This window comes from Primulina tabacum, chromosome 9 (genome assembly GCF_025594145.1).
Source record: "Primulina tabacum isolate GXHZ01 chromosome 9, ASM2559414v2, whole genome shotgun sequence".
Taxonomy (NCBI): Eukaryota; Viridiplantae; Streptophyta; class Magnoliopsida; order Lamiales; family Gesneriaceae; genus Primulina; species Primulina tabacum.
Genome location: NC_134558.1, coordinates 28,980,060 through 29,000,427, shown reverse-complemented (window position 1 = coordinate 29,000,427; position 20,368 = coordinate 28,980,060). Strand labels below are relative to the sequence as shown.

The window sequence follows — 20,368 nt, the reverse complement described above, 5'->3', positions numbered from 1 at the left end:
CAAAAACTTGTGTGACACGGTCTCACGGATCGTATTTTATGAGACAGATCTCTTATTTGGGTTATCCCTGAAAAATATTAATTTTTATGCTATCGGTAGGGTTGATCCGTCTCACAGATAAATATTCATGAGACCGTCTCACAAGAGACCTACTCCAAGAAGTATGTAGAAGGCCATTTGATTCTTCTGCACAAACATACAAAAATAAGGAAGAAAAGTGAAGAAAAAACACAAACATGGAAGTATCAACAAGAGAAACTGATATGTTTGCCCTGCTGCATCCAGGCGGGCACATTGATGTTTTTCTAGAACCAATCACACCCAAATAAATCATCTTGTAGTACCCCAGGCACTATATTGCCAACCTTATCGAGTTTCCGAGTGCTATGCAACCTGAATCAGTTTTAGTACCTGGAAAAACATTCAATCTTGTGCGCCAACACATGAGACCCATATTATTGAATAGGATGAAAAGAAATCTTAAACAACCACAAGATGCCATTAGATTAGATCAGCACAGTTCTGGGGTTGATTCACACGAAGGACTAGGGTGCTTCGAACTAATCAGAAATAGGAGGTCCCAAGTTTAGGGCTCCGAAAACATGGAAACATCGGATATTATGATGAGAATCGATTTTCTCATGTCCAAAACGCAGCAAACGTTTTTAAATTTTTATTTTGACGTTCAGATAACGTCTTTGAGCACTCGTATGGTTTAAACGTTAAAGTTCCGTTTCCACATAGTGAATGTGACGAGGGTGAGTGTTGTGTGTAGCAGAATGTAGGTGTTGTGCGTAGGTGTTGTAACACCCACGACAACATGCAGCGGAAATTATAGTTTGACACACTAATACGCAACTTGAATGATAACAATACGAGATACGAGAGATAAATTATGCACAAGTATAAAATACTTGTGCGGTGCCTCAGGGCAAAATAATTCACTAGAAAAACTTGTAAGTTTACAAAAACCAATACTAGTGAAAGAATAAAACAACTCCCTTATTAAGGCGAGTAACAAATTGCATCTTAAACCTCTAACAAACCGTATAACCAAAATACATAGGATGCATCAACTGAGAAGTGAAAAAGTCTTCAAAAATCAGCGCACTAATCAAAACAGTGATTAGGTGTTGTCTTCAGATGTTGTCAGCACTTCACAGCAACACTTTATCAACGACACGAGATTGCTTCAATCAGAAAATATTTTCTTCGTACAAATGCATCTCTGTCTCTCCGAAAGTTTTATGCTCTATATCGTCCCTCTCTCTCGTTTCTTCTTCTTTGAGGCCTATTTAACATAGAAACGCAATTTCATTAGGAAACAAACTCTTTTTAAAACAAGGATAATATCTTAAAGATATTGTGATATCATATCTTAAAGATATTATAAGTCATATCAAATATAGTCTTATATCACATATTGAATTTAAACGAGATCATATCATCAATTTCGAGATTATTCTCATGTCTAGAAAGGCAAAATATTAAAGATAAAAAAGGAAAATATATCAAGGAATAAAATTCCTTTCAATCTCCCCCTTTTTGCCTTTCTGGACAAAACAACCCAAAAATGGTTGTACGGCTCAGCTCCCCCTGAGTTAGCAAATCAGTGACTCAGCCAACTTTAGTTGACTCCCCCTGAATTCTACCGTTAAGCCTTCCCCTGATGAAAAATACAGTTCACACAGGTGTTGTATGTTAGATGTTGCAACATTCAGATCATAACACCGAAATAGTTCATTAATCAGGAGGGACAAAGATCGGAGAGAATAAAAGGACAACTAAAATACTAAAACCATCAAGAGAGACCAAAACCATCAAGAGAGTTACTGCCATCATCATCATCATCATCATCAGCCATTTTTGCTCCACTGGTTCCATCTATATCTGTATCTACTCCCCCTTTTTGTCCAGAATGGACACTTTCACCCAGCAGAAGCTCATAGTCAGCCACTTGATTTTCATAATGTTCAATGGTTTTCTTTGCATTTTCAATCTGTTGTCGACCATAGGCAATCTGAGCTTGAATGTAGGAGATAGACAGTGTGACATAATCAGTAGGAGGAACATCTGTAGGTGGCTGTTCAGCTGTCTCAGGCACATGTTTAGATGTTGTATCATCAGTGTTGCCAACATCCGGAGCAACATTTGAATGCAGCCAGGGCAGATCGATCTTTCTGTTGCCTTTGAAATAAGCAGGAGAAATCTTCAGAGGATCTCTGACAGGGCAATGATCTTCATCAATATCCCTAATGAAACCTTGAGATTCCAAGATTCCATAAATCAGTGAAGGGTAGGGCAACTTTGTTTTCTTGAAGTCTCCTTCAGCATATTGCAATGCTGTCCTAAACACCAGATTTCCAAAGTTAAAGGCCCTTCCAGTACCAATAGCAAACAACACCAGGGCCTGAGATCTAGTCACAGTAGTAGAATTGGTTGACGGTGTCCAATTCCAGATTGATGTCTTGTGCAGCACGGAGAAAAAAGAAGTGAGATTAGCAGCACTCAACTTCTTGGGATAATCAGGGAATACTTTGATCAGGCCTCCAGTGAGCACATAGGTTACAGCATTTATGTCCAGATCCTCTTCAACTTCCTCAATATCCGGAGTGTTGTAGAATGCATTGATCATAGAAGGTGAGAACTTGTAGATACGATCACGAACAAACACTCTCCCATACTTCACCGATTCCTCATCTCCAACACTGCCCAGGAGATTACAGTAGAATTCTAACACTACACGGCGACAGTAGGGCATAACAGTAGTGACTGTGGATAGCAACCTTCGGTTCTTGAGAAACTCAATCAAATTGTATTTTCCATATGCATTATCATCAATATTTTTCTCCTCAATCAGCTCTCTCTGAACAAACAGCGGCCATAATGCCAAGGCATCCTCAGAATAAAATTTGGGGAAAAAAGACTTACTTAAATCATAGTCAGCCGAGTCAATGTGGTGCTCGGTGTTGTCAACATCCACCTCAACACCGGCAGCAGTAGCAGCAACATCATTAGAAGACTCACTAGCTTCAGAGCCAATATCCTCAGATTCAACATCACCCTGTTCCTCAGATTCAAAGTCAGATACAGACGATGAAGAGGAAGAAGCTCCAGGTCAATTTTGCTCAAACTCCTTCATCATTTCTGAATCAGGTTTATCATCCTTAGAAATTTGTTTCTTGGCAGCCTTTTCTTCCTTAAGGTGAGCAAGAAACTCGGCCAGAGATTGTTCATCTTCTACAGGCTCATCAGGAACTCTTTCTTCTACAACATGTTGAGTATCTGTGATGGGGTTTTGTTTTTGAATACCAGAAGTAGAACCATGTTCCTTTGCAGCAACAGTTGGTTTGGGGCGAGCCACCAACTCAAAATCATCATCATTGGAGTCGTCTCCAGATGAGAAATCAGGGTCCAGAAGATTTGAGGAGGTAGATGCCCGTGGTTTCTTGGTTGGAACAAAGTCAGGATCGAACCCTGCTTGTCTCTTTGACCTTCGGCGCATAGGAGCAGTGGGAAAAGCTTTATTCAAGACTTCAAAGTCCGGTGGATTCTCGACATTGATCTCGTTCCCAGGTTCACCAGGAGCGATCATTTCCAGCGGAGTTGGTTCTTCTGACACGCCCACAATTTCCATCCCCTCAACATTTGTTTCGGCTGTGGGTGTTGTGTCAGGTGAGTTTCCACCCATGCTCGCAGCCATTTCACTCCTAATGTCGTGAGGATCGAAGCCAGCCATCTGCGAAATCAAGAACAAAAGAAGTAGATCGGTTCGAAGGACACAGAAAATCGCGAAGAACAGAGATATTTTAAGCAAAAACAATGAATAGTGAGGGCAGGAGAAATTTTAGAATGTGGGGGAAAATACTAAACAATAAAGTTATTCTTCGTCCGTTCCTAATTATTTAAGCACAACTCTCCAACGGTAACATTCTGTTGAGCCGCAACTTCAGCACCTTTTCAACTCAATTTTTACTCTCACCCAACGGTAACTTTTTGAAACAGTGCCATCATTATTTCAAGAAATCAGGCAGGATAAAACACCACGTCGAATTAACCCCACAAACAGTTCGAAATCAAGAAATTTCAAAATTAAGTCGGTTAGGGTTTTCTTCGTATTTCATGAATTAAAAATTGATAGCCCACTGGTCATGATGAATTCACATAACAGCAGTATGAATGACTTAAATTTATGCCTAAAATATGATCAAAAATGAAATGCACACGCATGTGATCAAACTGTGATCAGTCTGTACTTAGGTGTTGGCAACACCTCTTGGCAACACTCACAAGTTGGACTCAACCTTTTTTGAACATTTTTAATTCAGACATGGTAGCTCCCACTCTAGAAGAACGGTCTTCATAGGACTCCTCTAGGTAGCTTTTTCCATCTGTATTTTGAATTAGAAGTGGTAGCTCCCACACTAGAAGAACGGTCTTCATTGGACTCCTCTAGGTAGCTTTTTCCATTTTCTTCTAAACAACAAAATTTTTTTTTTTATTTTTCACCTTATTGCTCAAGAATTTTCTAAGTCATTTTCTGCATTGGACAAGATCATGTGGTACACGAACATCCTCACAGCTTAATGACTTAGATTGAGCACACTCCATACTTTAGAAAATTTTGATAAAAAGTTTGATTCACAACTAAGAGCACACCATTCAGTATCCTTCACTTGTATAGGCTTCACACAAAACAGGATGTATGCAATATGTCTAGCATCCTAAAAATAAAATGCACATGCATGCTGAGTGTTGTCCACAGGTGTCATATCTTAAAGATATTATAAGTCATATCAAATATAGTCTTATATCACATATTGAATTTATACGAGATCATATCATCAATTTCGAGATTATTCTCATGTCTAGAAAGGCAAAATATTAAAGATAAAAAAGGAAAATATATCAAGGAATAAAATTCCTTTCAATCTCCCCCTTTTTGCCTTTCTGGACAAAACAACCCAAAAATGGTTGTACGGCTCAGCTCCCCCTGAGTTAGCAAATCAGTGACTCAGCCAACTTTAGTTGACTCCCCCTGAATTCTACCGTTAAGCCTTCCCCTGATGAAAAATACAGTTCACACAGGTGTTGTATGTTAGATGTTGCAACATTCAGATCATAACACCGAAATAGTTCATTAATCAGGAGGGACAAAGATCGGAGAGAATAAAAGGACAACTAAAATACTAAAACCATCAAGAGAGACCAAAACCATCAAGAGAGTTACTGCCATCATCATCAGCCATTTTTGCTCCACTGGTTCCAGCTATATCTGTATCTTCCGTGAGTGATCATTGTGCACACAAGCTGAGAGACTTCCTAAGATTGAAAAATCTCTCAAAATCCAATGGTTTTGTAAAAATATCAGCCAGTTGGTTCTCAGTTCTAACAAATTCCATTCGAATTGTACCCTTATCAACCAAATCTCGAATAAAATGATGTCTAATGTCTATGTGTTTCGTTCGAGAGTGTTGTACTGGATTTTTTGAAATATCAATTGCACTTGACTTGTCACAGTATACAATTAAGGTGTCACTGTTGAAACCATAGTCTTTAATCATTTGATTCATCCACAAAAGTTGTGAACAACAGCTAGCAGCTGCAACATATTCAGATTCAGCAGTGGATAGAGATACACAATTTTGCTTTTTACTATACCATGACACCAAATTGTTACCCAGATAAAAACATCCTCCAGTGGTACTCTTCCTATAATCTAGATTTCCAGCCCAGTCAGCATCACTAAACCCCACTAGATTTGTGTTTGTTTCTTTGGTGTACCACAAACCTAAGTTAACTGTCCCGGCTATATATCTCAAAATTCTTTTGACAGCTTTTAAATGAGTGACTTTAGGATCAGCCTGGTACCTGGCGCACAAACATACACTAAACATGATGTCAGGACGACTTGCACTTAAGTAAAGAAGACTGCCTATGATTCTGCGATACTGGGTGTTGTCAACACCTGCAGCAATATCGTCTTTGGACAATTTTTCAGTCGACCCCAATGGTGTTTTCATGTGTTTAGTGTTCTCGGTAGAAAATTTCTTCACCAAATTCTTGGCATACTTGGATTGACACAGAAAGATACCATCATGCATTTGTTTAATTTGCAATCCAAGAAAGAAACTTAATTCTCCTACCATGCTCATTTCAAATGTGGTACACATGCATTTAACAAATTCATCAACATGCTTTTGAGAAGAAGCACCAAAAATGATGTCATCCACATAAATTTGACACACAAGAATATCATGCTTCGATTTTTGAATAAAAAGGGTTTTATCAACCTCACCTCGTTTGAAGCCTAAGTCAAGCAGATATTTAGTAAGCCTACCATACCATGCTCGTGGAGCTTGTTTAAGTCCATAAAGTGCCTTCTTCAACTTGTAGACATGGTTCGGGTGGTTTGGATCTTCGAACCCTTTAGGTTGGCTTACATAAGCTTCTTCATTCAAAATGCCGTTCAAAAAGGCACTTTTCACATCCATTTGATATAGTTTTATGTCCATGTGACAAGCGATAGCAAGTAAAAGTCGGACTGATTCAATCCGGGCAACAGGGGCAAATGTCTCATCAAAATCAATTCCTTCAATTTGAGTATACCCTTGAGCAACTAACCTAGCTTTATTTCTCACAACAATCCCAGATTCATCAGTTTTGTTTTTAAAAATCCATTTGGTTCCAATAACATTCACATTATCAGGTCTGGGAACCAAATCCCACACATCATTCCTAACAAATTGTTCAAGTTCCTCATGCATCGCATCAACCCAAAATTCATCTTTTAAGGCTTCATTTATATTTTTGGGTTCAATGAGTGAAACAAAACAAGAATGACTTACTTGAGAGTATACGGAAGTCATGCATACTAGACCCATCATTTTCCGATAATCTACCTTCTCATTTCTTCTAGTTTGCATTCCTCCAAATGCTTCTCCAATGATCTGAGATGATGGATGATTTTTCTGAATCTTACTGGGAATATCAATCCCTTCATTGGTTACAACATCATCATTTTCAGTATACTCTCCTGGTTCATCATTTGATTCTGCCAGTGCAGGTGTTGTCTCAGGTGTTACAACACCGGGTGCAACATCTGTGTTAGGCAGTGTCTCACTTATGTTCAGTAGCCCATCAATATCATCCTCGATTGTTTTTCCCGTTAGATCTGCAAGATCGTCAAAAACAACGTTAATAGATTCCATAGTCGTTCTTGTTCTGAGATTATACACGCGATATGCACGACTATTGGATGAATAACCAAGAAATAAACACTTGTCACTTTTAGAGTCAAACTTTGCAAGATGGTCTCGGTCATTCAAAACATAACATACACACCCAAAAACATGAAAGTACTTCAGGTTTGGCCTCTTTCCCATGATGATTTCATAGGATGTCATAGTAGAACCACTCCTTAAGTACACACGATTTGAAATATGACATGCTGTGTTTAAGGCCTCGGCCCAAAATCGTTTTGAAATATTCTTTGAACTCAACATGACCCTAGCCATTTCTTGCAGTATCCTATTCTTCCTTTCGGCTATTCCATTGTGTTGAGGAGTCTTAGGGGCCGAAAATTCATGAGTTATCCCTCTCTTTTCACAGAATGATATAAAGTGTGAGTTTTCAAATTCTTTACCATGGTCGGTCCTTATCTTACCAACCCTTAAATCATGTAGATTAGTAATCTTAGCATGTAATTTCTTAAAAACAGCAAATGTGTAGGTTTTTCTCTAAGAAAACTTATCCATGTAAAGTGAGAGAAATCATCCACACACACACATGAATACTTCTTACCTCCAAGGCTTTCCACTTCCATTGGACCCATAAGATCCATGTGCAAGAGTTCAAGACACGGAGTTGTCCCAAAGTGTTGCAACACTTGATGGGGAACACGTGTTTGCTTACCTTTTTGACATGCACCACAAACATAAGGAATTCCAGAGGATAAATTAGGCATACCTCTCACAGCATCGTACTTACCAAGGTTCTTTAATGTCTTGAAGTTTGCATGACCCAATTTTTGATGCCACAAGTTTAGTTCACTCACTTTTGAATGATTGCACACAAGGTCCTCTCCAAGTTGATAACAATTGTCAGCCGACTTTGTACCTGTCAAAATACATGTATCAGTATTATCAAAAACTTCACAATTGTCTTTATCAAACTTAACATATAAACCATCATCACAAAGTTGACTTATGCTTATTAAGTTTGAGTTAAGTCCTTCGACATAAAGCACATTGTGTAGACTAGGTAGTTCATCAACATTCAAGGTCCCTTTGCCAGCTATTCTTCCTTTAGCACCTCCACCATACGTCACATGACCATTACTTAGTTCAACATATTCAGTCAAATAGTTTTTAGAACCTGTCATGTGGCGTGAACAGCCACTGTCAAAGTACCATATTCCTGCAATGTTAGTTTTTAACGAAGTATAAATAACAGAACATTGAATATTAGCCTTTGGCACCCAAACCCTTTTTACCGATGGTTTCCTATTGGCAGTGTTACGCCGGGTGTTGTATAACACCTGTGGCAACACCTTTTCAGATTCCCATCTTTTGTAGTCATCTCTCAGTTTAAAACAGTAGGGTTTGATATGACCATGTCTAAAGCAATAGTGGCAGATAAAGTGGCGGTTTCTGGACTTGGACTTCTTTGTAGATATTTGCCTCTTTGATGAAACACCTTTTTCAGTGTATGTAGCATTCGAGATTTCAGCACTTCCTTTGACAAAGACAGTTGGTTTTCTTTCAGTGTTGGAAGACTCTCCTATTTCAAACTGGTGATTCGTATAACCAAGTCCAGCTTTGTCATTCTTTCCAATCATCAAGAGTGAATCAAGTTTGGATGAACTTGAATTAAGCTTCGCAAGAATTTGAGTTGCTTCTCCAAGCTCTTCCTTGACTTTGCATAATTCCAGATCTTTCTTGCTTAAGATTACTTCAAGTCGTGATACTTGTGACTTCAGCTCAGTGTTCTCTTTGGAGAGAATTGCATTCACTTTATTTCTTTTGATCCAGTCTTCATACAATTCTTCATACATTGTCTGTACACTTTCCAGAGTGACTTCATCATCATCTACTTCTTGGTTTTCAGACTGACTTGATTCACCAAGGGTTGTAGAATTAAGGCACACTGAATTTGAAGAGATGTTGCGACCAGGTATTGCAACACCTGTGGCAACACCTAAAGGATTGATTTGCATTGAACGCTTCTCCTTGATCACAGCAGACAACGATGTGTGATTTTCAGATTCATTTGATCCTTGATCATCATCAGACTCTTCATCACTCAAAGTGACAGCCATGCCTTTGTTTTTCCGAAGTCGATTGGCACACTCATTGGCATAGTGTCCAAATCCAGAACACTCTCTGCATTGTACTGAGTCCAAATTTCTGACATTTGATTGGATTTGCAATTCAGTTTTTGGTCGAAATTGTCCTTTCATAGGAGTAAACTTTTGAGCTTTTGCAGAAGTGGTGATATTGGGCAACACAGATTTTTGTCCAATTTTCTTCTTCTCTCTCATTTTCTTCAAGTAATCACCGAATTTCTTAGTAATTAGAGAGATAGAATCTTCACCTAAATCAGATTCATTCACTTCTTTAGATATTTGAAGGATTTCATCATAAGAGTCAGTTGAAACTTCAAGGGCTATTGTCTTCCCTTTATCTTTCTTTTGTAAAACAAGATTCATCTCAAAAGTTTTGAGGGAACTCATTAATTCATCCAGGTTGATTGTTGAAGTGTCTTTAGATTCTTCAATTGCACAAACTTTGACATTAAATTTCTCAGGTAGAGATCTTAAAACTTTGTTCACCAATCTTTCATTGGACATTGGATCTCCAAGACTGTGAGCTTCATTAGAAAGTTGTCTCAACCGGCTATCATACTCAAGAATAGACTCCTTGTCCTCCATTCTCAGGCTTTCAAATTTTGATGCCACCATCCTTAGCCTAGTTTTACGCACACTCTCGGATCCTTCACAATGTTTCTGAAGTATATCCTAAGCTTCTTTGGCACAGACACAACTGGTGATTAAATTAAATATCCTTGTGTCAACAGACGAGAATATAGCATTGAGAGCCCTGGAATTAAAATTTGACGTTTGCACTTCATCGATTGTCCATGTACTTTCAGGTTTGAGCCGAGTGTCTCCATCAGCATCCTCAATCTTTGGTGGACTCCAACCATCAAGTACACGCTGCCAAGCTCTTTCTTCAATTGATTTAATAAAAACCCTCATCTTTACTTTCCATAATGCATAGTTTGATCCATCCAATATGGGAGGTCTAAAAACAGTGTTTGTTGATGCTTCCATGATCCTTTTCCACCTGGAAAACAAAACAAAACAGGATCTCACTTAGTAGCGTCAAGTGGAGGCTCTGATACCAATTGAAAATTCTGTTTCCACAGAGTGAATGTGACGAGGGTGAGTGTTGTGTGTATCAGAATGTAGGTGTTGTGCGTAGGTGTTGTAACACCCACGACAACATGCAGCGGAAATTATAGTTTGACACACTAACACGCAACTTGAATGATAACAATACGAGATACGAGAGATAAATTATGCACAAGTATAAAATACTTGTGCGGTGCCTCAGGGCAAAATAATTCACTAGAAAAACTTGTAAGTTTACAAAAACCAATACTAGTGAAAGAATAAAACAACTCCCTTATTAAGGCGAGTAACAAATTGAATCCTAAACCTCTAACAAACCGTATAACCAAAATACATAGGATGCATCAACTGAGAAGTGAAAAAGTCTTCAAAAATCAGCGCACTAATCAAAACAGTGATTAGGTGTTGTCTTCAGATGTTGTCAGCACTTCACAGCAACACTTTATCAACGACACGAGATTGCTTCAATCAGAAAATATTTTCTTCGTACAAATGCATCTCTGTCTCTCCGAAAGTTTTATGCTCTATATCGTCCCTCTCTCTCGTTTCTTCTTCTTTGAGGCCTATTTAACATAGAAACGCAATTTCATTAGGAAACAAACTCTTTTTAAAACAAGGATAATATCTTAAAGATATTGTGATATCATATCTTAAAGATATTATAAGTCATATCAAATATAGTCTTATATCACATATTGAATTTATACGAGATCATATCATCAATTTCGAGATTATTCTCATGTCTAGAAAGGCAAAATATTAAAGATAAAAAAGGAAAATATATCAAGGAATAAAATTCCTTTCAAAACGAATTAAACATTCATAAGGTGTTAATAATTATACTTTTAGTGAATTAATCATTTGACACCAACTATTTCGAAGTTAGCGAATATAGCTATTGTAGTATTCTCTATGAATGTTTTTCTTGAAATATTCTCTTCAATTATCCAATAAAGTCTACGACTGGAAATAATTGTTCATCCTCTATATTTTATTAGAAACTTAGAAAATATAAAGGCGGTTTAAACCCTATTTTTTTCATGCTGATGGCCGGAAAATTGGAGAGCTTTTGGGAGTGTATTTTTCAAAAATTGTAAAGCATGGAGGCTAGGATTTTTGGCCTCCTTTCTTAATATTGAACTATTAACTTAGTTTCCTTAATAAGTTTAGGTTTTTTAATTAACATTAATGTGTTTAGTTAATTAATTTGACTAGTCAACTAGTTTAATTAATTAATATAGCATCCATTAAGAACTTTAATTAATTAGCATATTGGACTTGTACTCCTACAAGCTCATTATGCATACCCCTATTACATTTAATTAAATCTTTTATAAACTCAAATTTTGAGTTTAATATTTTTAAACTCTCAATTGTTATAAATTCAACTATTTGAATTTATTCTCTCCAAATTTTAATTATCATAAATTCAACTCCATTTACTATCTCATAATTTTATATAAATTCAACACATTGAATTTATTGTCTCAACAGGAACAAAAGATCCAGTGCTTGTGTGACCCTCAATAGTTCAGGGATACAGCTAGCCGTGGGTTCACAACTATTGTGATTCAGGACATCTTCTTTTTTTTCCGGCTTAACCTTATTTGTTTCATTCTATGTACCAACATTTGATCATGAGAATGTCAGAAATCATTTTCTGATTAAACCCATGAAATCATGGTAAGAACGTCTAGTAACATCGGCCAATGATTCCCTAGGTATCACTGATAGCGTCTGCAAGAACCAATCGGTTGTGATTAACGTACAGTACAATCCCTTCTTCTCATATATCCCGATCGAATGTGCAACCATTGGTTAATCGATGATTGCATATTAGATTCGATAGCTATGTGATGCATTCATGAATTATTTATATTGTCATCGCATGTACAACTAGAGAATCCTTGTCCCTAATGTACATCTCACACTCTGGCCAGAGATTTCTTGCACTACTATTTCGTTAGATCACATAGGATATCCACGCCTGTAGGTGAGTGGTGAATTCCCGACTACAATGCACTGGCTCCTACACATGTCGCAATTGCATCCAACCCCGCAACCTTGTGATCCTCTCGGAGTCAGTAAACAAGTCAAAGCACAATCCTAGTATGTAGAACCTCAGTGTTATCCCGGGTCTAATGAAAAATAACAACCACAGACCTTTTTCTCGATGAATGATAACACTTCGAAAGTTCGAGGGAGGGTTGTTCGGTACAGTCATCATATGATTGCCCATCTACATGATTGGACATCTCTATGTCCTTATCACGAAATATGGTACACAACATCACAGATGCTAGTCTCAAGCTCAAACAACCTTTATCCTTGTTTTAGGCGGCTGAATCGACTAGGAACGAATTTATAATATATAGATTGAAGTACGACTCTTTTGTATTAAAGTATAATTAAGGTCTTTATCTATGTCGATTGCATGAGTATACATATAAAGTAAAACGAAAATCATGAAATAAAAATTATATTAAAAGAAAGACGATTTATTACAACTAAGTCAATAAATTTTTTAGCCAACCGTTGGATTACATGATATCAACTCTAATAATCTCCCACTTACCCTAGAGCCAACTACTCATAAAATTTAATCTCATTGTTTTGCGATACTTCTCAAACAATGGTCCTCGCAAGGACTTTGTAAGTTGATCAGCCACGTTATATGCATAGGCGACTCTCGACTGAAATATCTCTTCTTCACATAATCTCATGGATGATGAGGAATTTTATTAGTATATGTTTGGATCGCTGATGAGACATTGGCTCCTTTGCTTGTGCAACTGCACTAGTGTAGTCACAGTACACCGAGACTAGGTCTGTGAGCCCTTAACTCCTAATCGTTATTACAATGCAATCTGATTAGGTTTAATTAATTACAGCGAAAAACGAGTTTAATTTTTCTTTACAATGAGTCCAAAATATCTTATTCGAATACTAAAAATAGTATTTTATCTAGCATCATAAAATATGCCCACACATAATCAAACCCAGATACAGACAAAAAATCATATCCTCGGGACTTGTCCCAGTATATAGATACATATACATATATACTGGAATAGACGACTAAACCTCAAATCAACCGTGACTCCCTCCAGAAGTAACATCTCGGGTCTCCTGATAACCTGGAGTACCTGTCATTGTCAATATTCAAAGACAACAACAGCCCTCTCTAAGGTGAGCAAAGCTCAGTCTGAAACAACCACAATATATACCACAAGTATCTAAACAATGATATATGATATGCAATGCATGTATGTCATGGAGGTATCAGGTCAAATGCCCATCCACTGAGCATATATCAGAATCAATCGAATCGCTATCAAAACAATGCTCGAGCTGGCACACTGGCCTCAATCAGGGATACTCATATGATAACGTCGACAAAGCGCTATCAAATCCCAAATCTCAATCAATCAGCGGGGCCACTAATGACTATGCTTTAAGGGCCACATAATGCCAAACATAGCATCGTGTTCACAAACCCCAGAATCAAATCCAATCATATCAAGGTATCCAAGGATCATAGCTCAACGTGTATGTCATGTATGCCACATCAACTCAACAAATAAGGCATATAGACATGTATTCTCAATCACATCAATCAAACATATATCATATCATACAGATACCTGTTGTATATTACTCGGTTGCAACATACCCCAATTCTTCGTTCCAGTCAATGTAGCTTGAAGATATCAGTATAATAATCTATCTACATCAATAACATATTCATTTCAATCAATAACATCATTCAAAATCAACAATATAAGTTTCAAATATCTTTTGAAACTTCAAAAATTCGTATCAAATCAAAATCATAGCATAATTCAATTCCGACTTCAAAACTTAGTTTCTTGTCGGTTATTCTATCACATATATGAATCTCGACTTCAAATATATGATATTACAATACTTCAATAATTAAAAGTGCTGAAACTAGAAGAAACTTACCTAAGAAGAAAGCTCACGCGAGGATTCCGAATATATAATTTGTTCCATGTTTGGACAACGTTTCGAGGTGATTTCGTACGGTAGAAATCGATTTCCCTCTTTTCTCTCTCGAAGCTTCAAAGGAAAATGAAGATATGTACTGAAAACTCATCTTTCTCAACCTTATAACGTGTTCTACAGAGGTATTTGCGCATATGCGCGACCAAACTCGCGCATATGCGCGGATAGTTCTGCCCGCGAGCGCAGTTCTGCGCGGGTGCGCGCCTTGCTCTGTCCGAAAAACTATTTTAGGTTTCGAATTAGCAAAAGTGGTAAATATGAAAGTTGTAGATATATGTCTTGGCTTTAATTTTCCACCAACCTCACTCAATTTGGATATCGGATACGAGAGTTATGCTCATTACCCCAAAATATGTCAGTGTAGGAACTGCAACGCACACAATACACTTCGGGATGATTTTGCCCCTATGTTCAAATGGCTTTGGACAAAACTCAAAACATGAAAGTTTTAGTACTATATATTAGATTTCCAATGGAATTAATCTCATGTCATTTGGACTAATAATCAGTTAATTATGCTAAAAATCATAACATGTGTCACTTTTCTGTTGCGGTTCAGCACACGTTTCAAACACAAATCAATTTCTAATATAATCTTTCATTATCACAACCTATTTTCTCATTTTCATTGTCATGATATACATCATACATGTAATCACATGACAATTTCATGAATTATCGATAATCAACCTAAGATTTACGATAATACGATACACGGTCCTTACATTTCTCCCCCACTTAAAAGATTTCGTCCTCGAAATCTCAAGTATCCATATATACATAACATTGGTAAAAATATAGTACGTCACCAGTTATAGTACATATCAAAACTAAAATCAGTAAATGGATCATTATACATTGAATATAATGGAACATGTGGAATAGAATAAAATAAGTGTGGATATGATTCTCGCATCTTGCTTTCCAATTCCCATGTTGACACTTCCACACTATGTCGTGTCCATTGTACTCGAACTAAAGGAATCGATTTATTACGTAATATCTTCTCCTTTTGATCCATAATGCAAATAGGTTGTTCAACATAGGAAAGTGAAGGATCAAGTTCAACCTCATCAGGTTGAAGTACATGTGATGGATCTGGTTCGTACTTTCTCAACATAGAAACATGAAATACATCATGAATGGCAGATAAAGCTGGTGGCAATGCTAACCGATAAGCAAGATCCCCAACTCGATCAAGGATCTCGTATGGACCAACATATCGAGGTGATAACTTCCCTCGCATGCCAAATCGAACAGTGTCTCTGAAGGAAGATATTTTCAAAAACATTTTTTCACCTTTCTGGAATTCCAAGGGTCGTCTTCGTTTATTCGCATAACTCGTTTGAAGATCCTGAGCAGCTTTCATCCACTGTCGAATCAACTGAACCTTATCATTCATTTCATGTATCATTTCAGGTCCAGTCATCTGTCTCTCACCAATTTCATCCCAGAATAACGGTGATCTACATCGTCACCCATATAAAGCTTCAAACGGTGCCATACCAATACTCATTTGAAAGCTATTATTATAAGAGAATTCTACTAATGGTATGGCATCTTGCCATCCCATTATGAAGTCCATCACAAAAGCACGTAACATATCTTCTAACATTTAAATTGTACGCTCAGTCTGGCCATCAGTTTGAGGATGATAAGCAGTAATCATAGCCAAATGCGTACCCATAGCTTCTTGGAAATTACCCTAGAATTTAGAAGCAAACCTGGGATCGCGATCTGATACAATTGAGACTGGCACACCGTGCAGTCTCACAATATTCTTGATATATAAACGAGTCATTCTCTTATAAGGATAAGTCCGCTTATACGGAATAAATGTGCAGATTTCGAAATCCAATCAATAATAACCCAAATAGCATCACAGCCCTTGGGCGACATGGTAAATGAGTCACAAAATCCATAGCAATATGTTCCCAATTCCACTTTGGGATTTCAAGACTATGGATTAATCCTCCCGATTTCATTCTCTTGGCTTTCACTTGCTGGCATACAAGGCATTTCGAAATAAATTCAGCAATGTCCTTCTTCATATGTCTCCACCAGAATTGAGGTCTCAATGTCAAATACATCTTTCGGCCTCCGGGGTGAATACTGTGTTTGCTACAATGTGCTTATCGAAGAAGGGCAGATTTCAAATCAGAATTATCAGGAACTACCAGCCGACCGTTAAGTCGTAAAGAACCATCAGAAGAAATATAAAATCCAGACTGATGTCCTGCAGATACAAGTTCTTTCAAATTTTGGATATGAGCATCGCTTCGTTGGGCCTTTCGTATTTTTTATATCAAGTTCGGCTCAATTTGCAATGCTGAGACAGTGACAGAATTCCAATTCGAGTGAAAAGTCCAACCAAAATTACATATATCCTCGTGTACTTTGGCGACATTGATAGAAGCTAACACAGAATCATGAACTTTACGGCTAAGGGCATCCGCAGTAACATTCACCGATCCAGGGCGATACTGAATCTTACAATCAAAATCCTTCAGGAGATCCATCCACCTGCATTGCCTCATATTCAAATCAGATTGAGAAAAGAGATATTTCAGACTCTTATGATCTGAATAGATAACAAACTTCTCTCCATACAAGTAATGACGCCAAATATTCAGTGCAAACACAATGGCGGCCAATTCAAGATCATGAACAGGATAACGTGTTTCATGAGATTTCAATTGACGAGACGCATAAGCAATCACCTTGCCATGTTGCATCAGAACACATCCCAAACCTTTACCAGACGCATCTGTACACACTACAAATCCTCGGGTACCTGAGGGCATAGTAAGCACAGGTGCTGTGGTCAATCTCGTCTTCAATTCAAAAAAACTAGCTTCACATTCATCTGACCAAATGAATCTCTGATTCCTCTGTGTCAGTTGAGTAATAGGTTTAGCTATCTTCAAAAATCCTTCAATAAAGCGACGATAATAACAAGCCAAACCCATGAAGCTACGGATCTCAGGAACATTCGTAGGTGTCGGCCAATTCAATACAGCTTCAACCTTCGTATGATCAACGGATATGCCATGTCTCGAAATGACGTGGCCCAAAAACACTACTTTGTCCATCCAAAATTCACATTTGGACAATTTAGCATATAAATGGCTAGTACGAAGAGTCTGAAGTACCAGTCTCAAATGTTCAGCATGCTCTTTTTTCGATTTCGAATATACAAGAATATCATCGATAAATATAATAACGAATCGGTCAAGAAAATTTTGAAAGACACGATTCATTAGATCCATAAATACAGTAGGAGCATTCGTGAGACCAAAAGGCATAACCAAGAATTCATAGTGGCCATACCTCGTACGAAAAGCAGTCTTAGACACATCTTCATCTCGAACTCGTACTTGATGATAACTAGAACGAAGATCAATCTTAGAGTAAACAGAAGTACCCTGAAGCTGATCAAATAAGTCATCAATACGAGGAAGTGGATACTTGTTTTTCACAGTAGCCCGATTCAGTTGCCTATAATCGATACACATTCGCATCGTACCATCTTTTTTTCGAACAAATAAAACTGGAGCTCCCCAAGGTGATACACTCGGTCAAATATATCCCTTATCGAGAAAATCCTGTAATTGTTCTTTCAATTCCAGAGGTGCCATGCGATAAGGAGCTTTCGAAATAGGCGCAGTCCCCGGCATAAGATCAATACTAAATTCAACTTCTCGATGAGGAGGAAAATCAAGAATCTCATCGGGAAATACATCCGAGAACTCTTTCGCAACATGAATATCAGATAAAGAATGCTCCTTCTTAGAGACATCAATAGCGTAGATAAGATAACCCTCATCCCCGCTAAACAAAAGTCGGGATATTTCCAAAGAGGATACCAATGGAATTTTAGCTTGGGAACCATTGCCATAAAAATTCCACTTGGGTCCATCAATAGGTCGAAATCTAACCACTCCATGAAAACAATCAACAGTAGCTCGATTTGTTGTCAAGATATCCATGCCAACAATACAATCAAAGTCGTGCATTGGGAGGACAATCAAATTCAAGAATATCACATTATCTTCATAAATCAATACACAATTATGTACAACTTGCTCAAACAGAATAATCTTTCCTGCTGGCGTGGCTATCGATAACACATCATACAATGGAGTACACATAATATCTTGAGATGCAACAAATGCATGATATATGAATGAGTGAGATGCTCCTGTATCAAATAAAACACGTGTAGGATAATCGCAAAGCATGCAAATACCTGCAATCACACCACCAGGAGCTTCTTTCGCCTGATCCTCGGTCATAGCATACAGTCGAACTTGAGGAGGGACTTGGGCACTCTGACTACCAGGTCCTCGATATCGTGGAACACTGGACTGCTGTAAAGAATGAATAGGAACAACATGTCTCATCATACTGGGGCCACCTCGAAGTCCTGACTGGGATTGGGTAGAAGTCGTACCCCTATTTGGATATACACGAGAGAAATGGCTTTCCTGTCCACACTGATAACAAGTACCAAACATACTTTGACACTGCTCGATAGTATGTTTGCCTCCACAATGGCTACAATTAGGAGCCAATCACGAGACTCCCTCTCTGGGATCCACTGGAACTCGAAGAAGATGAAGAAGCAGAACCAGTCTTCTTGAACTTCTTACCTCTTGGACGCAAAGTAGGCTGCTGAACTGACATTAGAGGTGGAGGAGTATAATGTGGACCTCCTCGTCTTAGTCCAGCTTCGGCGGCCTTAGTTCGTTCAACTGCATCTGCGTAGCTCGTAGACAAAGCCGAAATGACAAAAGTATATATAGCATGATGCAATCCATTCACAAACCTGTTATATTTTGCTTTTGCATTCGTAGCTACGTGAGGTGCATATTTCAACAAAGTCAAAAACTTCGAAGCATATTCTGCAACAGTCATCGTTCCCTGCTGCAGATTATTGAATTCATTCTCTTGAGCAGTATAATACGAAAGAGGGGAATACTGCTCTAAAAATTGGGCCTTGAAGACATCCCAGGTGACTTCAATCCCGGCTTCTTTCAATCCAATCTCAGCGGCTTCCCACCAAGATTTTGCTCAGCCCTTCAACTGATAAAGAGCAAGTTTCATTCGCCGAGCCTTAGAGTATTCAACAATATTAAACAAATGCTCGATATCCTTCAACCAGGTCTCTGCTCTTTCTGCACTCTCGGTGCCAAAGAACCTCGGTGGTTTCAAATCCTGGAATCGAGCCATCACTAAATCCATGGACAATCCTTCAAATTGTCCAACTATCCTCTCAGTACTGCTACTCGCAGTTTTATTCGTGGGATCCATCTACAAATCAGACGATGAATATCAAAAATAAGTATCAATTACATATCATCATCATCTCATATCATCAATCTCATCAATAACTTACTGAAACTAATTCAAGCAAGAGCAAGTAATACAAATAAATCAAACACAAACGCACAATTCATTTTTGTCTATTCAAGTGTACACAACACTCAATCGAGCATTCTCAGCTATGCTCTGATACCATTCTGTGTGGGGTCCTTAACTTCTAATCGTTATTACAATGCAATATGATTAGAGTTAATTAATTACAGCGAAAAACAAGTTTAAATTTTCTTTACAATGAGCCCAAAATATCTTATTCGAATACTAAAAATAGTATTTCATCTCACATCATAAAATATGTCCACACATAATCAAACCCAAATATAGACAAACAATCATATCCTCGGGACTTCCCCCGGTATATAGATACATATACATATATACTAGAATAGACCACTAAACCTCAAATCAACTGTGACTCCATCCAGAAGTACCATATCCGGTATCTTGATAACCTGGAGTACCTGTCATTGTCAATATACAAAGACAACAACAGCCCCCTCTGGGGTGAGCAAATCTCAGTCTGAAACAACCACAATATATACCACA

The 20,368-nt window shown here is 37.9% G+C and overlaps 1 protein-coding gene across 1 annotated transcript; it reads right to left on the bottom strand.

Annotated features, from left to right (window-relative positions):
* Window positions 1-5,198: 5,198 nt before the first annotated feature.
* On the bottom strand, window positions 5,199-9,961 carry LOC142504363 (uncharacterized). Its single transcript, XM_075617240.1, has 4 exons — window positions 8,206-9,961; window positions 7,990-8,118; window positions 5,507-7,174; window positions 5,199-5,281 (listed from the first exon to the last, which is right to left on the bottom strand). The coding sequence occupies exons 1-4, from the start codon at window positions 9,959-9,961 to the stop codon at window positions 5,199-5,201; spliced, it is 3,636 nt and encodes a 1,211-aa protein (XP_075473355.1).
* Window positions 9,962-20,368: the final 10,407 nt, after the last annotated feature.

What these genes read in the sequence shown, in the direction of transcription:
- LOC142504363 (XM_075617240.1), bottom strand. Translation starts at nt 9,961, where the DNA reads ATGGTGGCATCAAAATTTGAAAGCCTGAGAATGGAGGACAAGGAGTCT. An exon ending in CAAGACATTAAAGAACCTTG is followed by an intron (nt 7,175 to 7,989) that starts GTAAGTACGATG and finishes ACGATCTTGCAG; the next exon opens with ATCTAACGGGAAAAACAATC. An exon ending in TGTATACTGTGACAAGTCAA is followed by an intron (nt 5,282 to 5,506) that starts GTGCAATTGATA and finishes CACTCACGGAAG; the next exon opens with ATACAGATATAGCTGGAACC.